Consider the following 22,206-nt stretch of genomic DNA (forward strand, 5'->3'; position numbering starts at 1 on the left):
AACACAAACGTGGTTCTCATGCCTTACTCAGTTAGCAGTGTGCCCGCCAATAACTTTTCAGTCCCTTCCTCACCTCTCCTCTCAGAATGCCGGACAGATCTGCCATCTCAACTCACAGGTTCTCCGACTCAAGGTATGGTTCCTCAGTGGTTCGAAAACATGGAAAGTTCCTGTTCAGAGTATGTGAAATAGGTGTTATTCCATAGCAGAAAAATAACTCGTCACATGTATATGCAGAAGTGGAAAAGATTCCGAAGCTGGTGTGACTCAAAACATGTTACCCCACCATATCCTCTCCCCTCCTGCTAGTACTAGACTACATCCTAGATCTAAAAAAGTCAGGATTATCTCTAAGTTCAATAAAGGTACACCTCATAGCCGTAACAGCTTTTTATCAGAAGATAGACAGCTACTCTGAATTTACTCATCCTACAATGAAAAGATTCCTCAAGGATATGGGTAACCTCTTACAAATCGGGTGTCCTACACCAATGTGGAGCCTTAACTTGGTTTTCAAGTGCCTTACAAAGCCTCCTTTTGAACCCATGGCCACATGCTCAGTTATGCATCTGTCTATGAAAACGGCATTCCTAGTAGCCATCACCTTGGCTTGGAGAATCAGGGGAATAGAGGCTCTAATTGCACACCCGCCCTTCACAATTTTTTTTCAGGGATAAGGTTACACTGACACCACATAAACCAACTTACTTACCGCCCAACCTTCTTTCCAAAGCCACACTGTGCCAAGAGAGAAGCAACGTTACATAAACTCAATGTCAGGAGAGCTTCGGCATTCTATTTGGTTAGAACAATAATTTTCAGAAAATCTGCTCAACTATTCCTTTTGATTGCAGAGAGGTCCAAAGGATCCCTAATCCCGAAACAGAGACTCTAGGCGGATATCGAACTGCATTACCTACTGCTATTGTATCTGCAATATTCAACTTCTGTCTGGAGTTCAAACTCATTCCACAAGATCTGTTTCCATTTCATTAAAAACGTCCCCATCACAGAAATATGCAGAGCAGCAACTTGGGCTACTACTGGGGCACATCTGCTCATACTTTTGCGGAACGTTATGCAATCACTTATGACTCAGCATCAGATGCTGTGTTTCGCTCCACAGTATTATCATCAGTGATAAACTTGGCTCTGAAGTCCCACCCTTCCATAAGGGGTAATGTTGTACAGTCATCTACAGTGGAGCACCCATAGGGACGCTATTTGAAGAAGAGGTTACTCACCTTGTGCTGTAACTGTGGTTCTTCGAGATGTGTGTCCCTATGGGTGCTCCACGACCCACCCTCCTCCCCTCTACTTTGGAGCTCTTAATAAGTGTCTTTGCAGTAGAAAGGAACTGAGAATAGATGGTTTGCCCATGCAGTGCTAGATAGCCTCGAGGCAAGGCACAAGACAGGGATAGCACACGTGCGGGCCAAATGGACACTGCTACCTAAAATCTCTGATCTGAGATGCAGGGATATGGATACACCTACAGTAGAGCACCCATAGGAGGGCACATCTTGAAGAACCACAGTTACTGCACAAGGTGGGTAACCTCTTCATCTTGTAAAGTAATTTTGGTATTACCCTGTTTATTCTTGTGTTTGTTGCTTCAGGATTGTTGGGAAAAGCACTGGTCAATTTTATACTATTATCCCTCCTAACAGAAACTTTGATAAAACTGTTTATTCCTAAAATAAATGTTGACATTTTGCTCCATAGAAGTTTCTTTATAAATTTTGTATATAATTATTGTACATAGTTTACTTTGCATTTCTAAAAGAAAGATTACATTTTATAATTTCTTTTACCCACTCATTTTGACAAAATTATCTTTAATTCTTCCTTGGATTAAACTATTATTTGTTTCATTTTATACAGTGCCAGAACCTATTAAGACCAGTTTAAGCCAGCCCCAGCCTGCCGGTACCGGTACCAGTACTTCCACCAGCACTATTACCAACAGCAGCAATGGCAAGCGTGCATCTGCTAATGGACAGCAGCCAGCTGCATCCCGTTACCTGCCTCGTGAGGTGCCTCCACGCTTCCGCCAGCAAGAACAGAAGCAGCTCTTAAAGAGAGGTCAGCCACTGCCTACCGGGACTCTGACTGGCGCAAGCCCACCACAAGGTACAGGACAAGCAGGGGCAAGTCCTCCTCCACAGCTAGGAGCAGGTGGACAGCATCATCCCAGTAAGACCCAAACCCAAACAGGTAAGATGTTCACATCTAATGGGGACACTGCAAACTCATTCTCTATGTAATTATGCCTTTTACCATTGGTAATTAGTGACTATGATCAAAACTACTCTAAGAAATACCAAGTATTATATGTGGCAATGACAGTATTGTAAGTTGAACATGTGCAATTTCTTTCTTCCTTAGAGAACATGAAAGAAGATGCATTAGCAACTTTATGGTTCAGGACTCAAATTCAGAAATGTTTATATGTGCCAAAATTTAAAAAATCTTTTGTTCAGCAATCATTACCAACTGTTTTCCTGTTCTCAGTATGATGAATCTTACTGAAAATCTTACTATGAGAGAGGGAAGGGAGATATGAAATCTGAATCTTAAAATATATTATTTTTTGTTTGTATCACTGGTAAAAATCTTCATGTTATGTGAATAGATTTCTGTTTCTGCAGGAAGCAGGGCCTCATTGTGCTAGATGTTTTATGCACAGCCTAAGATTCTTGCACAGGCAACCTTAATTTGGGAATTTCCTATGTGTTGAGTGCTTGACTTTGCAACCGTAATGTTCTTTAAGATAGCTTTTGCGTGAAGGTTAAAAACAGGTAAATTTCACATTTGCTGTACTACAATTTTTTGGTACATTTACTTGCTCTTGTGCTTCCTGATAAGCCACATGGTAAGAAACAAAAATCATAGGAAAACTAAATGAATACCTTGGACCTTCCTGCAAAGTTACCATGTTCAGTTCAGATGAAAGCATGAAGGGTACCTACTTTCCTACCTATTGGGACTAGTGTGTGAGAGGTTGGTCTCTCATCCACCTTCCCTCTTCTCTTTCTTCCTCCGCTCCAGCTACTGGTGAGGACGTAAGAGGCAATTTTGCTTCTCCCTTCCCACTCCCCGTTAGAGATTCTGTAAATCTCTTTCTCACAGTGGTGATCCATTCGTTCAGCATCTCTGATGGATACCTGTCACTCTGTTTTCCACTATGCCTGTTACATATATATGTCAGACAAAGCAGGGTGCATTCTTGTGTGAGGTATTTGTCTTACTCTGAAAAGGTAAGCAGAGTGGGACAGACCTGGTCCCCACTTGAAAGTTAGGTCGTCCTAGCTACATTGCTCAGGACTGTAAAAATTGTATGCCCTGTGCAACATAGGATAACCTAACACCTCTGTAGACACATTTAGATTGATGGAAGAATTATTCCATCGACCTAGCTACTGCCTCTGAGAGGTGGATGCACCCCTTTCGTTGATGTAGGAAGCATCTGTGCTAGAGCAGCATAGCTCCAGTGCCATATCTGTGCAGCTGTTGTGTAGACATACCCTCACAGTGTTGTCAACATTTGAGATAGTATCATGAATGTTACTATTGCGGCCTGATTTAATTTTGTCCAAACTGCCTGTGGTTTCGCCGTTTGGATACTCATGGCCATTTTGCTGTAACCGTAGCTGTAGCTGCTGCCTGCAGTACAGTAGTACTCCTACACATACTGAACATGGCAGAGCCCTGGAGCAGACAGAGCAGAACAGTGTTGCCAGCTCTGATGGGCTTATTGCAAGTCTGACAACATTTGGTGTTTTCCTTAAACTCTGAGTTTCTGGGGGTATTTAATTAGATTAGAATCTCAACCTTTATTTTAAAAAAAGGAATATGTTTCTAGTTCTTATGGTTGGGGAGAAAAAATTTGAAAATGTGACCCGAGTGTTTCCCAAAAGGCACAAAACCCAAAAGGCAAATAAAAAGAACCTGAGATTGAATTGAATTTATTTTAAATTTCATGGTTTTGCGGGTTCTGACTCTCATTTGGGCATTTGTCTTTGGTGGTACTAGAAGTAGCCCATTCCCACCAAGCTCAAAAGCAGATCCTCACCCTGTCCTTTTCCCCAGTCACATTGCAGGAGGGAGGGAACTAACAGAGTTAAGGTAGGAAGCCCCTTCCTCCATAGACTAGAGAGAGAGAGGACAGGTGCTGGAGCCTGCCAGGGGGCAGTGTAGCTCTTGGGGGCTAAAGGAGCCTATCAAAGTGGGAATCAAAGGAGCGAAGCAGACTGGGGTTCGGGACAAAGAAGATATGCAGGGGAGCCTCAGCCTGTACTTGTATGCACTTTTTTACTCTGTAATTGTCACACCCATATTTGGGGACGGCGGGGGGAATTAGATTAAAACCTGATTTATTCTTTTCAAAAAAATCTCGTGGTTTTTTTGGGTCCCTACTCAAGATTTTTGAACTCTTAGGCTATGGTCATGTCATGCAAGTTGTATGACTGTAAAAGCACCAAACTTCTTAACCGTACTTTTTGTTGCAAATTAATTATGAAAGTCAATTAACTTAAGGTTTTTGACAGAAATCGTTTAGGTAGGAGACTAAGTTGTTGAGGTATTTCTGTCCAAAGTACCCAGTGATTGTATTGAAAAAGATATCGGAGGCAACTGCTATATGTTAGACCACAGGAAATGGTAAATGCTACAAGGTTTATGCAGTTGCTCTTGTCCAATATCAAACTAAAAAGAACAAACTCAGAGTAGCTAGGAGTCAGAAAGTACTCTCAGAACAATTTGTTAAATGTGTTCAGTAAGCAGAGACAGTTGAATTTCTGGGGAAGTTTCACAGTTACATACTTGAGAAGAAATAACTCAATTATTTTTGTCTTGTTTTTGTTTTGTACATTCTCTGTCCTAAGATGATGATGTTCCAGAAACTCAAAAATAAGGAATTGAGTCACTCCTTAGCAAATATTAATTTATCCTGAGTAATGTGGAAGTCTTTGAATTTGAAGTCTCTTTGAAGTTTTATTTATTGGCGCTCATGTTGCTAAAATACCATTTTGAGATAAGTTTTCAATATTTTTTTGCTGTTTAAGTTTGAAAACTGAATAGATCAGTTAGTTTTTAGTTCTTTTTTTTTCTTCCTTTCACATTTGCTGTTAATATGGAGGTGCTTGTGAATTGTCAGATTACATCATCATTTCACATCAAATAAGTTTTTATTGTTTGAATTTTTCTTCTGTTATAATGAAAAAAAGGATCAAGGAAAACTTAAGAAACACAGTAAAAGTTATTTAGGAATTGTCACAACAGATATAGTTACTACACATTGTTTTTCTTCTGCCAACCGACATAGGCCAGTTTCTTTCACTTACTATATGGCCTGCAGAAGTCATAGCTATTTCTCTCATGAATGACACATTTTTACCTGCTTATGCAATATACACCTGTGGCTAGTTGGAAAGACCTGTCTTGCATAATTACAATCTTTCATGTTCAAAGTTAGCCTTGTTTCATAACCGTGTTGTGCTGTGGATGGGATGTTTTCATTTGGTTTTCTAAAAATGTGTTAGTACAAGTCTAAACTCATTTAAGAAAACAATTCAATTTCCCAGTGCCAACTGAGACTTTTCCAAGCCATATGGCCAAACGCTATTTAATACTCACCCCTACCCAACATCCTCTTCATACTTAGAAAAAGCCTGGGAAAACATAAGCCTTGCAGCATTCTCTGTAAGTTGTCATATCTCCTTTCTGGAAGTCCAAAGAGAGAAATTATTTCCAGAATCAAGTCGTCTCACCAAGAATGCCATTCTTTTTGGGTTGTCATAGACACTGTGCAGCTGGATAGGCTGTAAAGAAAATACAGTCTATCCACATAGCGTAAAGAAATCAAAGGTAATTAGTTCTTGCTCACTTTGTGGAAAGGTACTCCCCTCCCCCCAAAAACATTCAGAAGATCCCTATAAATTACAATATAACCTACAGAAGAATTGAGCAAGCCTTGAACCAGAGACTCCCTGACTAATAGGTCTCCTGAGGTATCTGGCTTTTATAGTTTCTCGTACCTAAATTTCCCATTTGCTAGTTCGCTGCACCAGTGCTTCCAGCAGGATTTATTAATTGAGTTCTTTCAGTGTTAGTAGCAAGGCAGTTATCAACAGCACTTTCTACATAGGTGTGTGCATTTACTTATTTGCCCTTTTCCTAGTTTTCTGTGAAGACTAGAAAGAGAGAGAGAACACTGTAGCAATTAACAAAAGAGAAAAAAAAAAGCAAGCGGAGCTGCCTTTCCCACTTTTTTCATAGCACATTCACTCTGTGGCATGCAAAACAAGTGAACCCACAACAATAAGGAGAACTGCTGCAATATTATACAGTTAGAGAAATCAGGGTGCAGAACAGTTAGGGTCAAAATGAAAACTTTAAACTACACCTAGAAATCCAGTTAGCAGATTCTGGAGCACAGGTAGTAGAATGTCTCTCTCTCCAGTTATCTTGACCAAGCTAGATGCTTGGGAGCTGTTCTGCCTGATAGCAGACGGAGATGGCATATTGAGACTTTTTAGTGATGTCATCCCCTGCATATAAGGAGCTTGCTGAAATCTCAGAGCTCATTTGTTTTTCTCCACCAGGTGGAGCATCAGTACCTTTGCTAAGTTAGGAGATCAGGTTGAATATAGGAGAAAATGCAGCTGGTGACATAGGTCTAGGAAGATATCAGGCTACATACCAGTGTGCAGCTGTCTCAGTCCCACACGCAGTGAGCCAGTTGAAAGAGGTGTACAGCATGTCTGACTCCTATAGGAATTCCAGGGTCACAAAATGCCCATGTTGCCATTTTTTTACACAAAAAATGAGGCTTCATAATGGATTATTCCACCCCCGAGCAGCGTAGAGAATCAGGATGTAAGATCCGTTCAGCTGCCAGGGGGTCTGGGATCTAGGCAGACAGTCTTCTCAAAGGGGATTTATGGTGCTTTCACCCAGGGATAGCTAGAGAGCCTTTCCCTGCTTCCTTTAGGCACCTTCCTGGTGACAGAAGCAGCCGTGACACCTGGCACAGGGAACATTCCCACCCTTTACCCCACCCTAACTCCTTCCACCTAACAGAGGTTGCTTCTCCCCTCCCATATTGCACAGAGACATAGCTAGCTGAACTAAGAGGTTACAGAAAGAATTGAGTTCAAACTGCTTCAGAGTTCATGGATTTATGAAAATAGCCTCAGGCATTCAAAAAAGAGGATCCCGGCTGAGGGAGAGCGAGAATCTGCCAGGAGCAAATGCTTCTACTTCCTCCTGATACTATTACCTTACCTTAGACCTTAGTGCGTCCCGTGCTTTGCTACACATTGGGCTACCCACATTTGCCATCCTTGCCTGTCAACTGCCCTTCTCTGCAAATCTTCCCATTTCATGTTGAGGTGCCTAATGTCCTTCAGAACTGTTTGTTTCCATGTTATTCATGGTCTTCCTCTCTTTCTTCTTTCGTTTTCTGGCTTCCATTCAAGGGCAGTATTTGGTAAGCGTTCTTTTTCCATTCTCAGCACATGTCCCAGCCACTGATGTCTTTTTTGTAGATTATTTGTGAGAGAGTACTTTGTCCAGTAATTTTTCTGACTTCTTCATTCATCGTCCTAAGTTACCATGTCTCACTGCTATATGTTGTGATGGCGATAACAATTGCTTTGTACACTTCCAGTTTTGTCTTGAGGGAGATGGTTTTGAGTTGCCTGATACTATTAGACAAAGGGTATTCATGTTTCAAAACCTGTTGTCCTGGGTTCCTCAGATGCGCTATTTACCAAAAAAAGTCCCTGGGAGATAAAAATTCTCATGGGAAGAAGAGATCAACAGTGAAGAGGAGTACCAGAATAACAAGATCCACATCTAGATCAGTGATCCTCTGTTAGCTTTAGAGGCATGATGATGCACATAGTATTATCTGCTAGACATTTAGAAGCCTCTGGATCCTTTTTTCAGAAGAAAAAGTCCTGGTCGAAGAAGAGCTCAAGGGAATCCAACAAGCTTCTGGGGATAGATAGAACTTTGCCCTTCTTAAGGATAGATTAACAAGGTGGAGTCTGTCCCAGCTCCCTTGGAACAGGAAAAAATACCAAACTTTTTGCTTGGGAGAACAATCACGGTTTTTCAGGAAAGGAGGTGGTTCTTCGAGAAGTGCTCCACGTCTGTCTTGGGTCTACTCACACTCCTCTTGTGCCTTTCAGACCTCCCCGGTGGCCATACTGGGATCCTTGTGCATCATACCATCAGCCTGAGAATGGGTGAATGACCTGTGGTGAACGCTAGGTTTAAATGGCCATTTGTTGCTGTGGGTGTTTTTCCATGCCCCACAGCCTCTCTATTGGGAAGTACAGGGGAAGATGCTCCCCTACTCCAACTTCCTCCCTCTATTTCCCCAGGTGCCAAGACTGTTTTGAAGAACAGGAGGCCAGAATAGATAGAGGTTACCCCTCAAACAAATATTTCTTCATCTTCCCTAGATGACGTGTGGGACCCCCGGCCCCTATCAACCATGGCCGATGACTTCAGACTCTTCCAAGAAATGATGAAGCACACTGCAAACTCCCTTCAGATTCCCTTGGAAGAGGTCAGAGTTACAGCATAAGCTCCTGGATATCCTCCAATGGATTCCCTTTACCCATGTTGCCCTGCCTATTAATGAGGCCCAGCTTGACTCTGCCAAATCCATCTGGTGGACCCCTTTCACTATTTCCCTGATGTGTAAATGGGCTGATTTAAAAAAAAAATATACATTCATGCTAAGAAATGAATTTCTGTTCACCCACCCATTTCCTAATTCCCTGGTTGTGAAGGCAGTGAACAAACATGGCAGACAACACAACATAAAGGCCACATCGTATGATAAGAATTAAAAATGCCTTGATCTGTTCAGCAGAAAGACCTGCTCATCCACTGCTCAACGATTTAGGATTGTGAACTATCGGGCTTTCCTGGCTAAATACTATCATTCAAATTATGTCAAATTCACCACCTTTATTGAGCACCAGCTGGCTGATCAGTGTGAACGATTTCTGGCTACTATTAACTAGGGTCAACTGTTAGCTAAGGCATTGCTGCAGGCCTTGTTGGATACAGCTGATACTGCCGCTCGATCCATCTCTTTGGCGGTAGTTATCTGGAGGGCATCCTGGCTTCAGATGTCTAGATTCCCAACGGAGGTCCAAAGTTGAGGACTTCCCCAAACTCACAACAGAACAAGCTGCTACACATACGTGGACTACAAACCCCTTTAGTGAGAACATTGATGCTAAACTTCCATTCAATGTTGAATCAGAATTGTTAGAAGAGCTCATTGACATTTCGTCAGACAGCTCCTTCAGAACCAGATTCAAAGAAATGCGAGTGGAGACATTTTGGTGTGAGTGTTCCAATGAATACATTCCTGCTTCTTCTGCAGCACTGAAAGTTTGATCCCCTTTAGTACCACCTACTTGTGCGAAGCTGGATTTTCAGCCATGACATAAGTGAAAACAAAGTACCGAACCAGGATGAACATTGACCATGACATGCGTGTGTGCTTGTCAGATACCTCCATATCTTGACAGAATTGTTGATTAGCACCAACAAGTTTCACACTGAGTAAATAAAATAATATTCAGTTTATTTTTCTGAACCTATATTGTCTCTTTTAATTATATATATAAGTTTGATCCCCTTTAGTACCACCTACTTGTGCGAAGCTGGATTTTCAGCCATGACATAAGTGAAAACAAAGTACCGAACCAGGATGAACATTGACCATGANGTGTGTGTGTGTGCGCATGTGTTTAACTGTAAAACAATCCATTTAATATAGCTTTTAATCTAGTGGATATGCAGTAAAACCTTTGTGGCATAGGTAGGCCTTGAAGTTTTTATAGCATTTTGGGGGGGCTTCAGAAAGAAAGAGGTTAAGAAGTCCTGTAGTTGATGACCTCAGCAAGCACTTCTCCCAGGAGTAGGAATGGGAGCTGAATCCCCAAATCCTCAATCAAATGTTTCAAACCTGGGGAGGTCCCAGAAGTAGACCTTTTTGCTATGGTGACTAACAAGAAATGCAAACACTGTTTTGCTTTGGGGGAGGGAGAGGTCCTGGGTCCTCTCTTTCTGAGAGACACATTCCTAGTTCCATGGACTAAGAGTCCTTCTGTATGTTTTCCCCCAACACCCGTGATGGTGAAAGTGATCAACAAGATCAAACACAACAAAGCCAGGATTATATCCAATATGGCCCAGACGGATATGGAACCCTTACTTGATTCACCTAGCCATCTGTCAGAAGATCAGCCTTCCATTCATTCCTCATCTTCTTTCCCAAGACTTCGGCCGTACTCTTCATCCCAATTTGGTCACTTCATCTCAAAGCTTTGCTCTTCAATGGTTCACACGACTACAGTTGACCTGTTTTAAGGAGGTTACAACAGGTATTAAACTGTAGGAATGATTCCACTAGATCCATTTACCTTCACAAGCAGAGCCCATGGTGTGTCCAGAGAAGTGTTCCTCCTGCCCACTCTTCCTTCTTGATCGTCCTGGATTACCTCCTAGGGCTGAAGAACACAGGTTTATCTGTGACCTCTGTCAGGGTCCATTTGGCTGCTATAACAGCCTTTCATTCTGCGGTTGAAGGATTCTCAGTCTTCGCCCATCTTACAAATGTAATATTTCTGAGAGGACTAAGAAACCTCTTTCCCCAACTTAAGGAACCCACCTCTATTTGGGATTTGAAATTAGTTCTTAGATGCCTGATTGGGACCTCTCTTTGAGCCAAGGACTACCTCTTCCCTCATTGATTTATCTCAGAAGATAGTCTTTTTGGTGGCTATCACCTCTGTTCATAGGATTGGTGAAATAGGAGTTCTAATGGCAGATCCTTCATTTTGCAAGAACAAAGTCATGTACTCCCATGCCCAAAATTTTTACCCAAGGTGTCATCTGAGTTTCACATCAACCACCTTATCTACCTTCTGTTTTTTCCCCAGAGAAGAAGCAGTTTTACACACTTGGGATGTTAGAAGGGTGCTAGCTTTTTATTTGGACAAATCTAAGACATTTAGACACTAACAGTCTGTTTGATTTCCTATCGCAGATAGAGCCAAAGGTTTGACGATTTTCCACCCAGAGTCTTTCCAGGTGGATCTATGACTGTATCAGATTCTGTTTTAAATCTTCAAATATACAACCTCCTTGTAAAATGTTGGCCCATTCCACAAGATCCTTATCTGCTTCTATTGCATTACTCAAGAATGTTCCTGTTTTGGACATTTAGGCAACCATTGGTCTTTCATACGTATCTTTTCCAGTCATTACTCAGTGGTCCAGTTTTCTAGATTAGATGCTGCTATTGGAAATGCTGTGTTGTCTGCAGTCTGAAGTCCAGCTATGAGTACTTCTCGGTAGTCACATAAAATAGCGCACCCATAAGGACATTACTAGAAGAAGAGGTTACAAACCTTTCAGCAGTTTTACACAATCTTCTTAGACCAAGCCAGTGCAGGGTTTGAAGATGTTAAATTTATTCCTGTGGGTATGGAGTTTTCAAATAGAGCCTGAACAAGAATCCTCTTTTCATTAGGTCTACAGAAGTTTACCTCTAGATCCTGATCTTAAACTCTCATCCATGTTCCTATTCTGTGCAGTCCTGTAACAACATTTTCCAAACAAAACTTCGCTGTTATATCTGAACTCATCACCTTGAATTTTTACCAAGATAATGGCCAGATCTGCAGCTGCTCTTGGAAAAGAAGGCCTTTTGAGTCACCCACCATGAGGGTCAGTTAGTCATTTTCAAGTCATAACCACTGGTCAAGCCAGCCTTCTCTCAAGTATGGTCATTTCTCAACCAGTGTGGCTGGATATTTAACAGAAATTCATGGTAATCCTGATGTATCCTTATATATTCAGGAGCCCAGTGCAATATTAAACCGAGTATAGTTGTATGAGAAGAACCAGAAACCACTTCAGATAGTCACACAGATGTCATAGTGTCCAAGCAGTCGTGAACCAACTAACAACCATTATCTTAAGATATCCTTCAGCTAAGGTTACATGTAAATAACAAGACACCTCCACCTGTTTGATTCTCTCTCACTGCATGATGAGCTGGGTGCCTAACAAGAGTTGATTGGGTCAATATTGGACTCAGTGTCGTCTGACCAAGTCTCCATTATGCTATGACAGATCAGGTGCTGTTTCTGTATTCACATGATGAATAATAGTGTCTTTATTTTAACCAAAGACCTGTCATTCATTAGCCTGAATTAAAGGGCAGGAGGGTCTCCTGTCTCACTCCTAGTGCAAACTATCTTAAGAGTCTGTTCCTGCTTAGTTAACTTCAAATATGTGCAGCCAGTATCCTCTATGGGCCTCCATATAACCCTTCCAGCTGCAGAGAGCAATTAAAGGCAAGTACATCTGGTCATCAAGTACTCACTATTTCCCCTTTTCTTCCTGTAATATCCTCTTATAATTAGTCTTCCTTATCCATTCAATCTTATCATTGACCTATTCAAAATACTCCTCAGAACGTTCATCCTGGTGCCAAGGAGTTAAAAAGGATGTTCTGTAAATATAAGGACTGTAAGGATTAATTCCAGTAAATATATCATTACTATGCATCAATGAAGCGGGTATAATTTTGTTGTTGTTGGTTTTTTAAGTATTCTATAATCATGATCTGGATGAGTAATACTTAAGAGGTAAGATACAAATGTTTCATATTGGTTAGGAATGTTGCTGTACAGATGTAAGTAATGTAAAAAATCTTATTCTTTGACCTAATTACGATAGAACCTGAGAGTGCCGAACACTTCAGGAATGGAGGTTGTTCGTAACTCTGAAACCTTCGTAACTTTGAACAAAACATTATGGTTGTTCTTTCAAAAGTTTACAACTGAACATTGATTGAATACAGCTTTGAAACTTTACTGTGCAGAAAAAAATGCTGTTTTTACCATCTTAATTTAAATGAATCAAGCACAGAAACAGTTTTCTTACCGTGTCAGATCTTTTTTTAAACTTTGCCTTTAGTTTTTAATAGTTTACGTTTAACGTAGGACTGTACTGAAAAAAATTTGTTTTATGCAGTAATATCACAGGAAAAACTCAATGAGCTATATTCAAATCTCAGGATACTTTTTTCATCACATATTACTTAGCTTCGCTTTTGTTGCCATATTTTAATTTAGAATTCCTGGGGGTAGCATGGCCTAATAGTTTAGTGTAATGGCTTATAAAGACAAGATGTGTACAGGACAGCAAATATGTTGTCTAATGTATATGGATAAAGTCATCTTGATTTCAGCCTCCTGAGAATTATAGAGGTCCATGTTTAACCTCATTTCTTAGAGGACTGTCTAACAGATGCTCTTTAGAGGTAAGGCATTAAGGAAAATAATGGTTTTTCCAATTAAAAAATTAACTGAAGACTAGCTGTTTGGATCTGCTGTATCTACAATTCTGTAGCTGCTATTTGGAAATACCTTCACGTGTCTCTATTTGGGTCGGAGGAAAAATCAGTTACTATATGACAGAAAAATTATTCTAAAGGTATTCTGAGCTACTGCTTAGTCAAGGAAAACATGTTTAAAAAAATTCCTGTAACAAATAGAATTTTATTTTTTCTCTAGCTCCTGATAAATCAGACAAACTGAAGCTTCATTCTGGGTGTTTTACAGTATAGTCATTAGATACCCTTGGTGAAAATAGAGCCTCATATTTTATGGTGTAGATGTGTAGTACTCTAGTTTTATAATGTACAACTTAAGAAATCACATTTCTGTCTGAAAATGTTAATACCTGCAATAAATATGACTGAAAGTTTGGATTGGAAAAATATTTTTCTAGTTTGCTTGCTTTACACATTTGACAGCACTTTTGGTATTGACAATTTCCCTGTTCCACCGCAGTCACTTTCCCCATTTGTTTTATGGGTGATGTTTCACTCAGGTGGAAGAAGCATTTTTAAAACAGGAAAATTTAGTTATAAACCTACAACAATGTTAGGAGTACTCAGACAGTTGTGGTATCTGAAACTACACCTCTACCCCGATATAACGCGACCCGATATAACATGAATTCGGATATAATGCGATAAAGCAGCGATCCGAGGGGGCAGGGCTGCACACTTTGGCGGATCAAAGCAAGTTCGATATAACGTGGTTTCACCTATAACGCAGTAAGATTTTTTTGGCTCCCGAGGACAACGTTATATTGGGGTAGAGGTGTACTTTTAACTAATTTTTAACAGCCCATATTTCGAGTTGATGGTGTCTCTTTAACAGATAGGCACAGCTGGCTGAGTATTCACAGACTTGGTAAAAATGAGAGCTCAGAAATCCCAACTTTATTGCATTTAACCAAAACAAACCATGTTAGTTTAGTTTAGGTTTTTTTGACACGTGGACAGTCACCACTAATTCCTTTTTTTGTAAAACAGAAGCTGTTGATGATAAAATAAAAATAGAGTGAAAATCAGTGAAACTAGAGGTAAAGCACTAATCAAAATTAACAGCAAAACAAATAGGGAAACATTCTGGATTTAGAAATGGAACTTAGCTCATGGCTTTCAGTAGTTATTAACTCATAGCAATGCCAATGTCTACTTTGGCATGTTTTCAGATATATTTTTTTCTCTGTTGGCTTAGGGGTTCAGAACAGGAGTTGGAAGTGATTACTAAATGACAGTTTTTCAAATTTGAGTTCCTTTTCAAAAAAATATTTCTGGCCTTGTTTGTAAGTCTCTTATTTGGACTGTTTTAAAAGTTGCAAGAATAATATCTTCTGTTTGTATGGAACATACAAAAAAAGCTATTCCCTAATGTTCTCATTAGTTAGTTACTTATTTCTAGTTACTGGAAAAATAAGTTTATTTTTGTTTAAAAATGGAAGGGAAAAATTATTGCATTTTTTAACTATTGAACATAGTTATAAGGCAAACTATGGTGATTTTACTGAAGTCACTCCTATGAATAAACTGATTTGCAAGTTCCATATAGCTACAGGCTTACATGTAACATCTTACAATTTATTTTATTTTAACACATTCCTATTTTATTAGTTCTTAGGAAAATGAACTCTCCATAAACTTGTAGTGTTTTGTTAAAGGTAAGTTTTATCAGAATAATAAGGTAGAATTACAATCATGTGTCCTGTATTAGACCTTGTCTTAGGAGATAATTGATTTATAAAACAGATTCTACTTAAGCTTATAACAAAATAAAATTAGTCCTTTTATTTGTTGGTTACACATCAAATGGTTAAAATGACTGGAAGAGAACTTAGTTGTTGGCAGTGGCCCTTGGATAGAAACTGTATGTGCTGATGCTGGTGAAATTTAAATATGTAACTGGAGAGCCAAACATGCTTACTAGTATTAGATGAACATTTTGAAAAGGCTGACAAGAAGTAGTGTTGTTAGTGTGAAACAAGATTTTCTTTTTCAGATATTGCTCTAAAATGTTGTGGAGGAAACTGAACTGTCAGAAGTAGTAGTCTCTCTGTTATATGTTCACACCAAAGTAAACCTGTTTGAATTTAAGATAAATAATATCTTTGTTATTCAAAGTGATTATTAAATATATATCTTATTCAATTTGGCTTTGCCGCAACTTTATTTAGGATTATTTTGCAACTTGCATCAAAGTGTATTTAAATAAAATGCTTGCAGGAGCAGGATGTTAACTGCAGTCTTCCTCGTGCTAAAACAAATTTAGCAAATTGTCTATTACAAAAGTTCACCTACATGTTCTTTATTTTAACTAAGTGCTTTGTTAAAAAAAGTCAGTAAACAAAATTAATGGGGTAGGAGGAACCATCAGGTTGTCAGATTTATAATTGCCTGTGAGTTTTAATGGTTATATTCAAAGACAGTTGGAACACTGAAATGAAGTGACAAAAGTTGTTTGTAATGGGTGTAAGTTGGCATTTGATTTGATACTAGCTAGCTGATAACTAACAAAAATTATCCAGAATGGATTTCATACAGGAATCAGATTAATGTTTACCTCTTGGCCGCCAGAAAGAGCAAATATGGATTATAGATAGAGACCCTAAGTAAGAAGGACTTTAAGCATAGTGGAGTGGTCTTTAATTTTGGGGGTTTTTTTAAGTAAGTTATGAAATAATTTTAAGACATGCAGTATTATATAATCGCGATTGATCCTGAAATAAAAGGAACTCGCATTCTACTATTATTTAGCTAGCACAGGGATCTGCAATATCTTATTAGTTATGTAAAGATTAAACCTTTTTATAGCAAATACCTGATTTATTTTTTTAAAGACGGAATAGAACATTTAGCAAAATGATCAGTTTTCATATCACTGATTAGCCATTCCTTTTTGGATATATGTAGGTCATAGTGTTACTACCTTGCAATGTAATAGGATAGCTGGATCATTAAATAATAGGCATTTTCTATAAATTTGACAACATAAGGTTTAGATGAAAAGATGAGTGTTCACATGCTGCTTACATTTGAATTACACTTTAAATAGAAAATCATTTTATTAATGCAGTTTTGTGTGATATTTATTATACTGCTTCAGCTACTAAAGCTTAACAGTTATGTGTGTATTGAATCAGTGCACACATGTCATCCATAATATGGTTAAGTAATAAAGTTTTCATATTAGTGGGACCAAGTCTGATACTATGCAGTTAGTATAAAAAGAAAAAAAGTAAAGTTCAGTTTTCATTAACCAACTGATACCAGTAGTCTTTGGGTAAAGTTTCCAAAAGTACCTTAGTCCCATTGACTTTGAATAAGACTGTGACAGGATGGTCAAGTACAATAGAACCTCAAAGTTACAAACTGGCCGGGTAACCACACACCTCATTTGGAACCAAAAGTATGCAATCCGGCAGCAGTGAGATGGAAGGAGGGGGAGGAGAAGCAAATACAGAACAGTGCTGTGTTAAGTGTAAACTACTGGGGGAAAAAAAAAAAAAAAAAAAAGATTTGACAAGGTAAAGAAATTTTCTGTGCTTGTTTAATTTAAATTAAATTTAAATTAATTTAATTTTAATGGGGGGGAGGGATAGCTCAGTGGTTTGAGCATTGGCCTGCTAAAACCCAGGGTTGTGAGTTCAATCCTTGAGGGGGCCACTTAGGGATCTGGGGCAAAATCAGTACTTGGTCCTGCTAGTGAAGGCAGGGGGCTGGACTCAATGACCTTTCAAGGTCCCTTCCAGTTCTAGGAGATGGGATATCTCCTTTAAAAAAAAAAAAAAAATTAAGATGGCTAAAAGCAGCATTTTTCTTCTGCATAGTAAAGTTTCAAAGCTGTATTAAATTAATGTTCAGTTGTAAACTTTTGAAAGAACAACCATAATGCTTTGTTCAGTGTTACAAACATTTCAGAGTTACGAACAACCTCCATTCCGAAGGTGTTCGTAATGCTGAGGTTCTACTGTACTTTAAGAGTCTGCCTGGGTTTTTGTTGTGTTGTTTTCTTCTACCTATATATCTATATCTATATTTCAGCAAAATGACTGACCAAGTATTATTTTATCAACTACAGTTGGTTAATAACATAGTAAAAGCATCCTGATTGGCTAATAACTTAGATTGGTTAATAATTAAATCACACAGTGTTATCGTGTGCTTCAAAAAGCCACAGGAGACACTGCAAAGAGTCACTTGTGTCTCCCAAGCCTCAGTCTGAGTATCACTGGTTTAGTTCATAAGTTGAATGACTATAGCCCAAATGCACACATTAGCTGAACAGGTATATTAATCAAAGGCTACTAATTACTTGATCAGGTTAGCTCATTAATGCAAGAAGAAATTGGGTAAATGATATAAAGAAAAAAAACAGAGTCAATGAGAAGGTGGGGAGCCAGCAGGTACTGTTTGGACTGCTTAGGCAACCTGTTAATGCTGACAACCCCCGAGATGAGTTCAGGTTGATGATTTTTCTTATGGCTCTTTTTCTCTAATGTGGGGAAGGACGGAAACAGTGAAGCATCTTGAGTGGGAGCACCAGTGTGGTACCTATTCAGGCCTTTTGACAGGGATTTAGGTGCATAAGCCACTTAGGTGCTTTTGAAATTTTTACCCTTTGTGCTTATTGTGCTTCCTATAGAATTTGCCTGCACCAAAAGATGAAGGAATGATCATGCTAGAAATCTTCCTTCGCGTTCATGGATTATTATGATTTTTAGAACTTCAGAAATATTTATCTATTTAAGTTAGTGAAACCAAAAAAGTTTTAAGTCTAACTAAATGAAGAGAAAGTATTAGGAGAAATGACAGCAAATCTGTTTCAGTGGATTAAGTTGACACCAGATCATGTCTATATGGACTGAAAACCAGATATGATGGCCAGCTATAGGAAAAATGGACTTCTAAATAAAATTTCCTAATGGAAGTACTTCTGTCACTATTATTACTAATTAATTTCTTTAATGTGGATAGTGTGCTTAGTGCTCTACAATGAACAGAAATAGTTTTTGTTGTAAAGAGCTTTCAGTAAAAAGGTAAACTTCTAGAAATTAACTTTCAGAAACTAAACCTTTCAAAATCACTGTAATGTGTTATTTTAAATTGATATAGGCTGAAAATTAGTCTGTAGATTAAAATACATTCCAATAGATTTTTAAAAACAATTAATTAGTTCAGAAAATATTTGCTAATTTGCAATTAATCATTAATAGGGGTGTATTAGACTAAGCATGCCAATTTAAAAAGTAATAGTTTTAAAATAGAAAGTCTTAGAAGCATTTAATAAATGGAGATATCCTATCTCCTAGAACTGGAAGGGACCTTGAAAGGTCATCGAGTCCAGCCCCCTGCCTTCACTAGCAGGACCACATACTGATTTTGCCCCAGATCCCTAAGTGGTCCCCTCAAGAATTGAACTCACAACCCTGTGTTTAGCAGGCCAATGCTCAAACCACTGAGCTATCCTTCCCCCCATTGTATTATCTGGTAGTACAGTGACTATGAAAATCAGCTATCAGGGTCCCAAATCTGTGCTTTTACTTAGAGTAAAGAATAGATTAAATAGATATGTACTCCTTTAAAGGAAACATGCATCTGCCGATAACTGCTTGCAGCAAATATAGTAACCTGGCTTTTTAGCTGCCTTCATGCAGAGATTCCTATAACCTGTTGCCATTCTGGCAGTAGCTTTGAAAGAGCATGCTATGAAAATGCCATTTGTTGTCAGCTCATATTTCTCTGTGCACGTAGGTATTGCCCCCTTTTTATTAAAATGTGGAGGCAAAGGTTTTCAAACTACATGATGTCACCATCTACAAGTTGTGCTGTTTATCATGATAGGTAAAGGTTGACTGTTAATGATAACTACTGCACACAGCATGCATTTTGATGATGACTGACAGGCTTGTTGCCATGGTGAGCATAAGACTCATATACATACTGGACAGCATAAGATCGTTAGTCCCTGCTTGATAAATACTATTTTTCCATTAGAGTTTAAATTTAAAAAAGTCTTCTTTTGTTAAACTCTTCAAACACAGGTCTTGCCTGTTAAGTGAACGGTGACGCTTGCTGGCAGAGCAAGAATGGCAATAATTAAGCACTTTTTGCACTTCTGTAGAAGATATGCATGAAGGTGGCTTATCTTAGTGATGAGAGAGACCTTTGTGAAGTCACGCAAACTTAAGTTGAACATCTAACTGCCTTGTCACCATATTACATGTTCCCAAACATCTGGGACATGAAGACATTACTTATGTAGCGTTGGAGACATTCATTGGAGGGGGGGCTCAGATAGGAAATCACTTCACACTTGGTTTCAGAACACACTTTAAAAGTTGCTGTGTGTGGAAGTTGTGTAGTACAGATTACAAAATAATGTCCCTATTGTAAGACTTCCCAAGTGCTGTGTTTAGAAGAAACAACCATAGAATGAGCGAAACAGGTACGATTACACTTACATGGTGTATGCTCTTTGTAAATAAAACTCATCAAAAGCATTGGTAATTTCTCTTGGAAAAGCCCAATTTTAAAAAAGGAATTTTCACAAGTAAGGAAAATTTCATCTAACCCCATTGTAAAGGGAAATCTAAGGAATAGAATGAAAATGTTAGACGTGTTGGTGCCTTCTGGTGGACATTCAGAAACATTCTGTGTTAAGACCAGTTCACATATATATATTTTTCTCCTGCTTTTTTGATTTCTAGATACATTAGCAGAGCAGATCCGTCTTGGTTAGAAGTTGATGTTTTCTGGCTGCTCATTCCTAACTTGAAGTCTCAATCCTCCTGTTCCTAATGTTCTTTTACTATGGAGATGATATTGCAAAAACAAGATTTGGATTTCATGTAACAAGAAGTAGTAACACATGACCTCTTAAGCAAGAAAGATTCAGAATTGGTTGGATGTTTTTTTCATGAGTGTTGCTGATTAAGGATTTACTTTTTCATGCCATATTTTAAAAATTCCAACATATGGTTGTTTTGACGATAGTTAGAAATGACAACCTCAATGTAGAGAAAACCATGAGCATTTTAAATTAAAAATTACTGCAGTTGTAAAACACACCAGCAAAGTAATTTTTGGAAAGAATTTCTCTGTTTTTTACAGGGCGTTTAACATCAGACAGCAGAGCTGGAAAAATGTACCAGACACCTAGCAGAACTTAAGCTGTAGTGTGTACATAGCCTAGGTCAGTATAAGCTATGTCACTTGGGGTGTGAATAAACCCACCCCCCTGAGTGACATAAGTTACATCAACCTAAGCACCAGTGTGGACAGCGGTGTGTCAGCGGGAGAGCTTCTCCTGCCAACATAGCTACCGATGCTCACAGGGGCTGGAGTAATTGAGTCTAGGGAGAGCTCTCTCTTATTGGCTTAGAGCATCTGCACCAGCAGCACTGCAGTGAGAAAGCTGCATCAGTGCAGTTGCATTGCGGTAAGTTCTGTAGTGTAGCCATAGCATAAATCTATTAAGTTAATAACCTTTGCCAGGCACTGGAGATATTCACTGGATGATCCAAAACCAGAGATGAGTGAAATGTTGAATAACTTTCTCTCCCCACCTTGCTGTACCTAGGAGGCTGGGGGAGCGGGTATATTAGTTGGAGAACCTTTATAATCACCACATCAAGGTTCTTCAGGAACAGGAAGAGTGAGAAAGCTCCTGCTTTCCTCCTGCAACTAGATCGGGGTGGGCAAACTTTTTGGCTTGAGGGCTGCATCTGGGTATGGAAATTGTATGGCGGACCATGAATACCCGGTGGGGGAGGGGAACTCTATGGGGTGTAGCATGGGGGGGGGCTCTATAAGGGATGTTATCAAAGTGGGGAGAGGAGGGACTTGTGGGGTGGGGGTCGGGGGCTCCTTGGGGCCCTGCTGGTAGTGACTCCAAGGCAGCCGTACCAGGCACCGCCACAGGCAGAGTGCCCTAGCTGGGACGGTTGCGGCCCCTTGGCAGTTTCGAGGCTCTCGAGGGTGGGGACACAGGAGACTGGGATGGGATTGGGTGCACTGCTGCGTTGGCGGGGGGTGGAGGGCTGCCGCGTAGGAGCAGGATTCCAATCCCGGACACAGCACGGCGAAGTTCCACCTGCGCAGTGTGGCTCTGCGTGCCGGAAGATGGTGCTCATCAAGGGAATTGCATTCGGGGGCTGGGGAGCGCCTGGCAGAGCGGGGCAAGCTCCTGACCCCACTCCCCGGCAGAGCTCGAGGGCTGGATAAAAACATCTGATGGGCCAGAAGCAGGCCGTGGGCCGTAGTTTGACACACACACCCCCCCCCCCCCCCCGAACTAGAGGCTGATAAAAATTAAGCCCACAAGTTTGGTCCAGGGACAGCACTCCGGTAGAAATCCCAGCAGCAGATGAAATGGAAACTGTGCTTTTAACCAGGATGTTGCTTCTGCAGCCTCCTTAGAGGCCCCAATCTTTCCCTAGCTTCCCACCCTCAGATTTCCCATTTACCTCTGTCCAGTAAACCTATCCTGTTGACTGTCAGCTGGAGGTAAACATCTGTGGTCCTAATCTGAGGGAGAGAAAGTACTCTATTATAAATATTTTTTCTTACAATCTACCATATTTAAAAACAAAACGAAGCCGCTATGTTTGTGGAACTCATGCAAACAGGGTTGTATATTCTTTGCTGGTTCTGCATTAAAACGAATCAAAAGTGCACTCACATAACTGAGTTCACACAGATATTCTTACATGAAAGGTGCTGTAAAATGGACACAACATTCATGCCAGCTATGGTTCCATTCAAAATAG

The 22,206-nt window shown here is 39.7% G+C and overlaps 1 protein-coding gene across 5 annotated transcripts in view; it reads left to right on the forward strand.

Annotated features, from left to right (window-relative positions):
• The window catches only part of TNRC6C (trinucleotide repeat containing adaptor 6C), a 611,446-nt gene that overhangs the window by 513,144 nt on the left and 76,096 nt on the right, over positions 1 to 22,206 (forward strand). For all 5 annotated transcript variants that reach the window (XM_034789728.1, XM_034789729.1, XM_034789732.1 and 2 more), the window contains one exon: positions 1,885 to 2,217. In XM_034789728.1, coding sequence (XP_034645619.1) covers positions 1,885 to 2,217 — 333 coding nt within the window. The remainder of the gene's footprint in view (positions 1 to 1,884; positions 2,218 to 22,206) is intronic.

Source organism: Trachemys scripta, chromosome 14, assembly GCF_013100865.1.
Source record: "Trachemys scripta elegans isolate TJP31775 chromosome 14, CAS_Tse_1.0, whole genome shotgun sequence".
In the NCBI taxonomy this organism is placed as follows: domain Eukaryota; kingdom Metazoa; phylum Chordata; order Testudines; family Emydidae; genus Trachemys; species Trachemys scripta.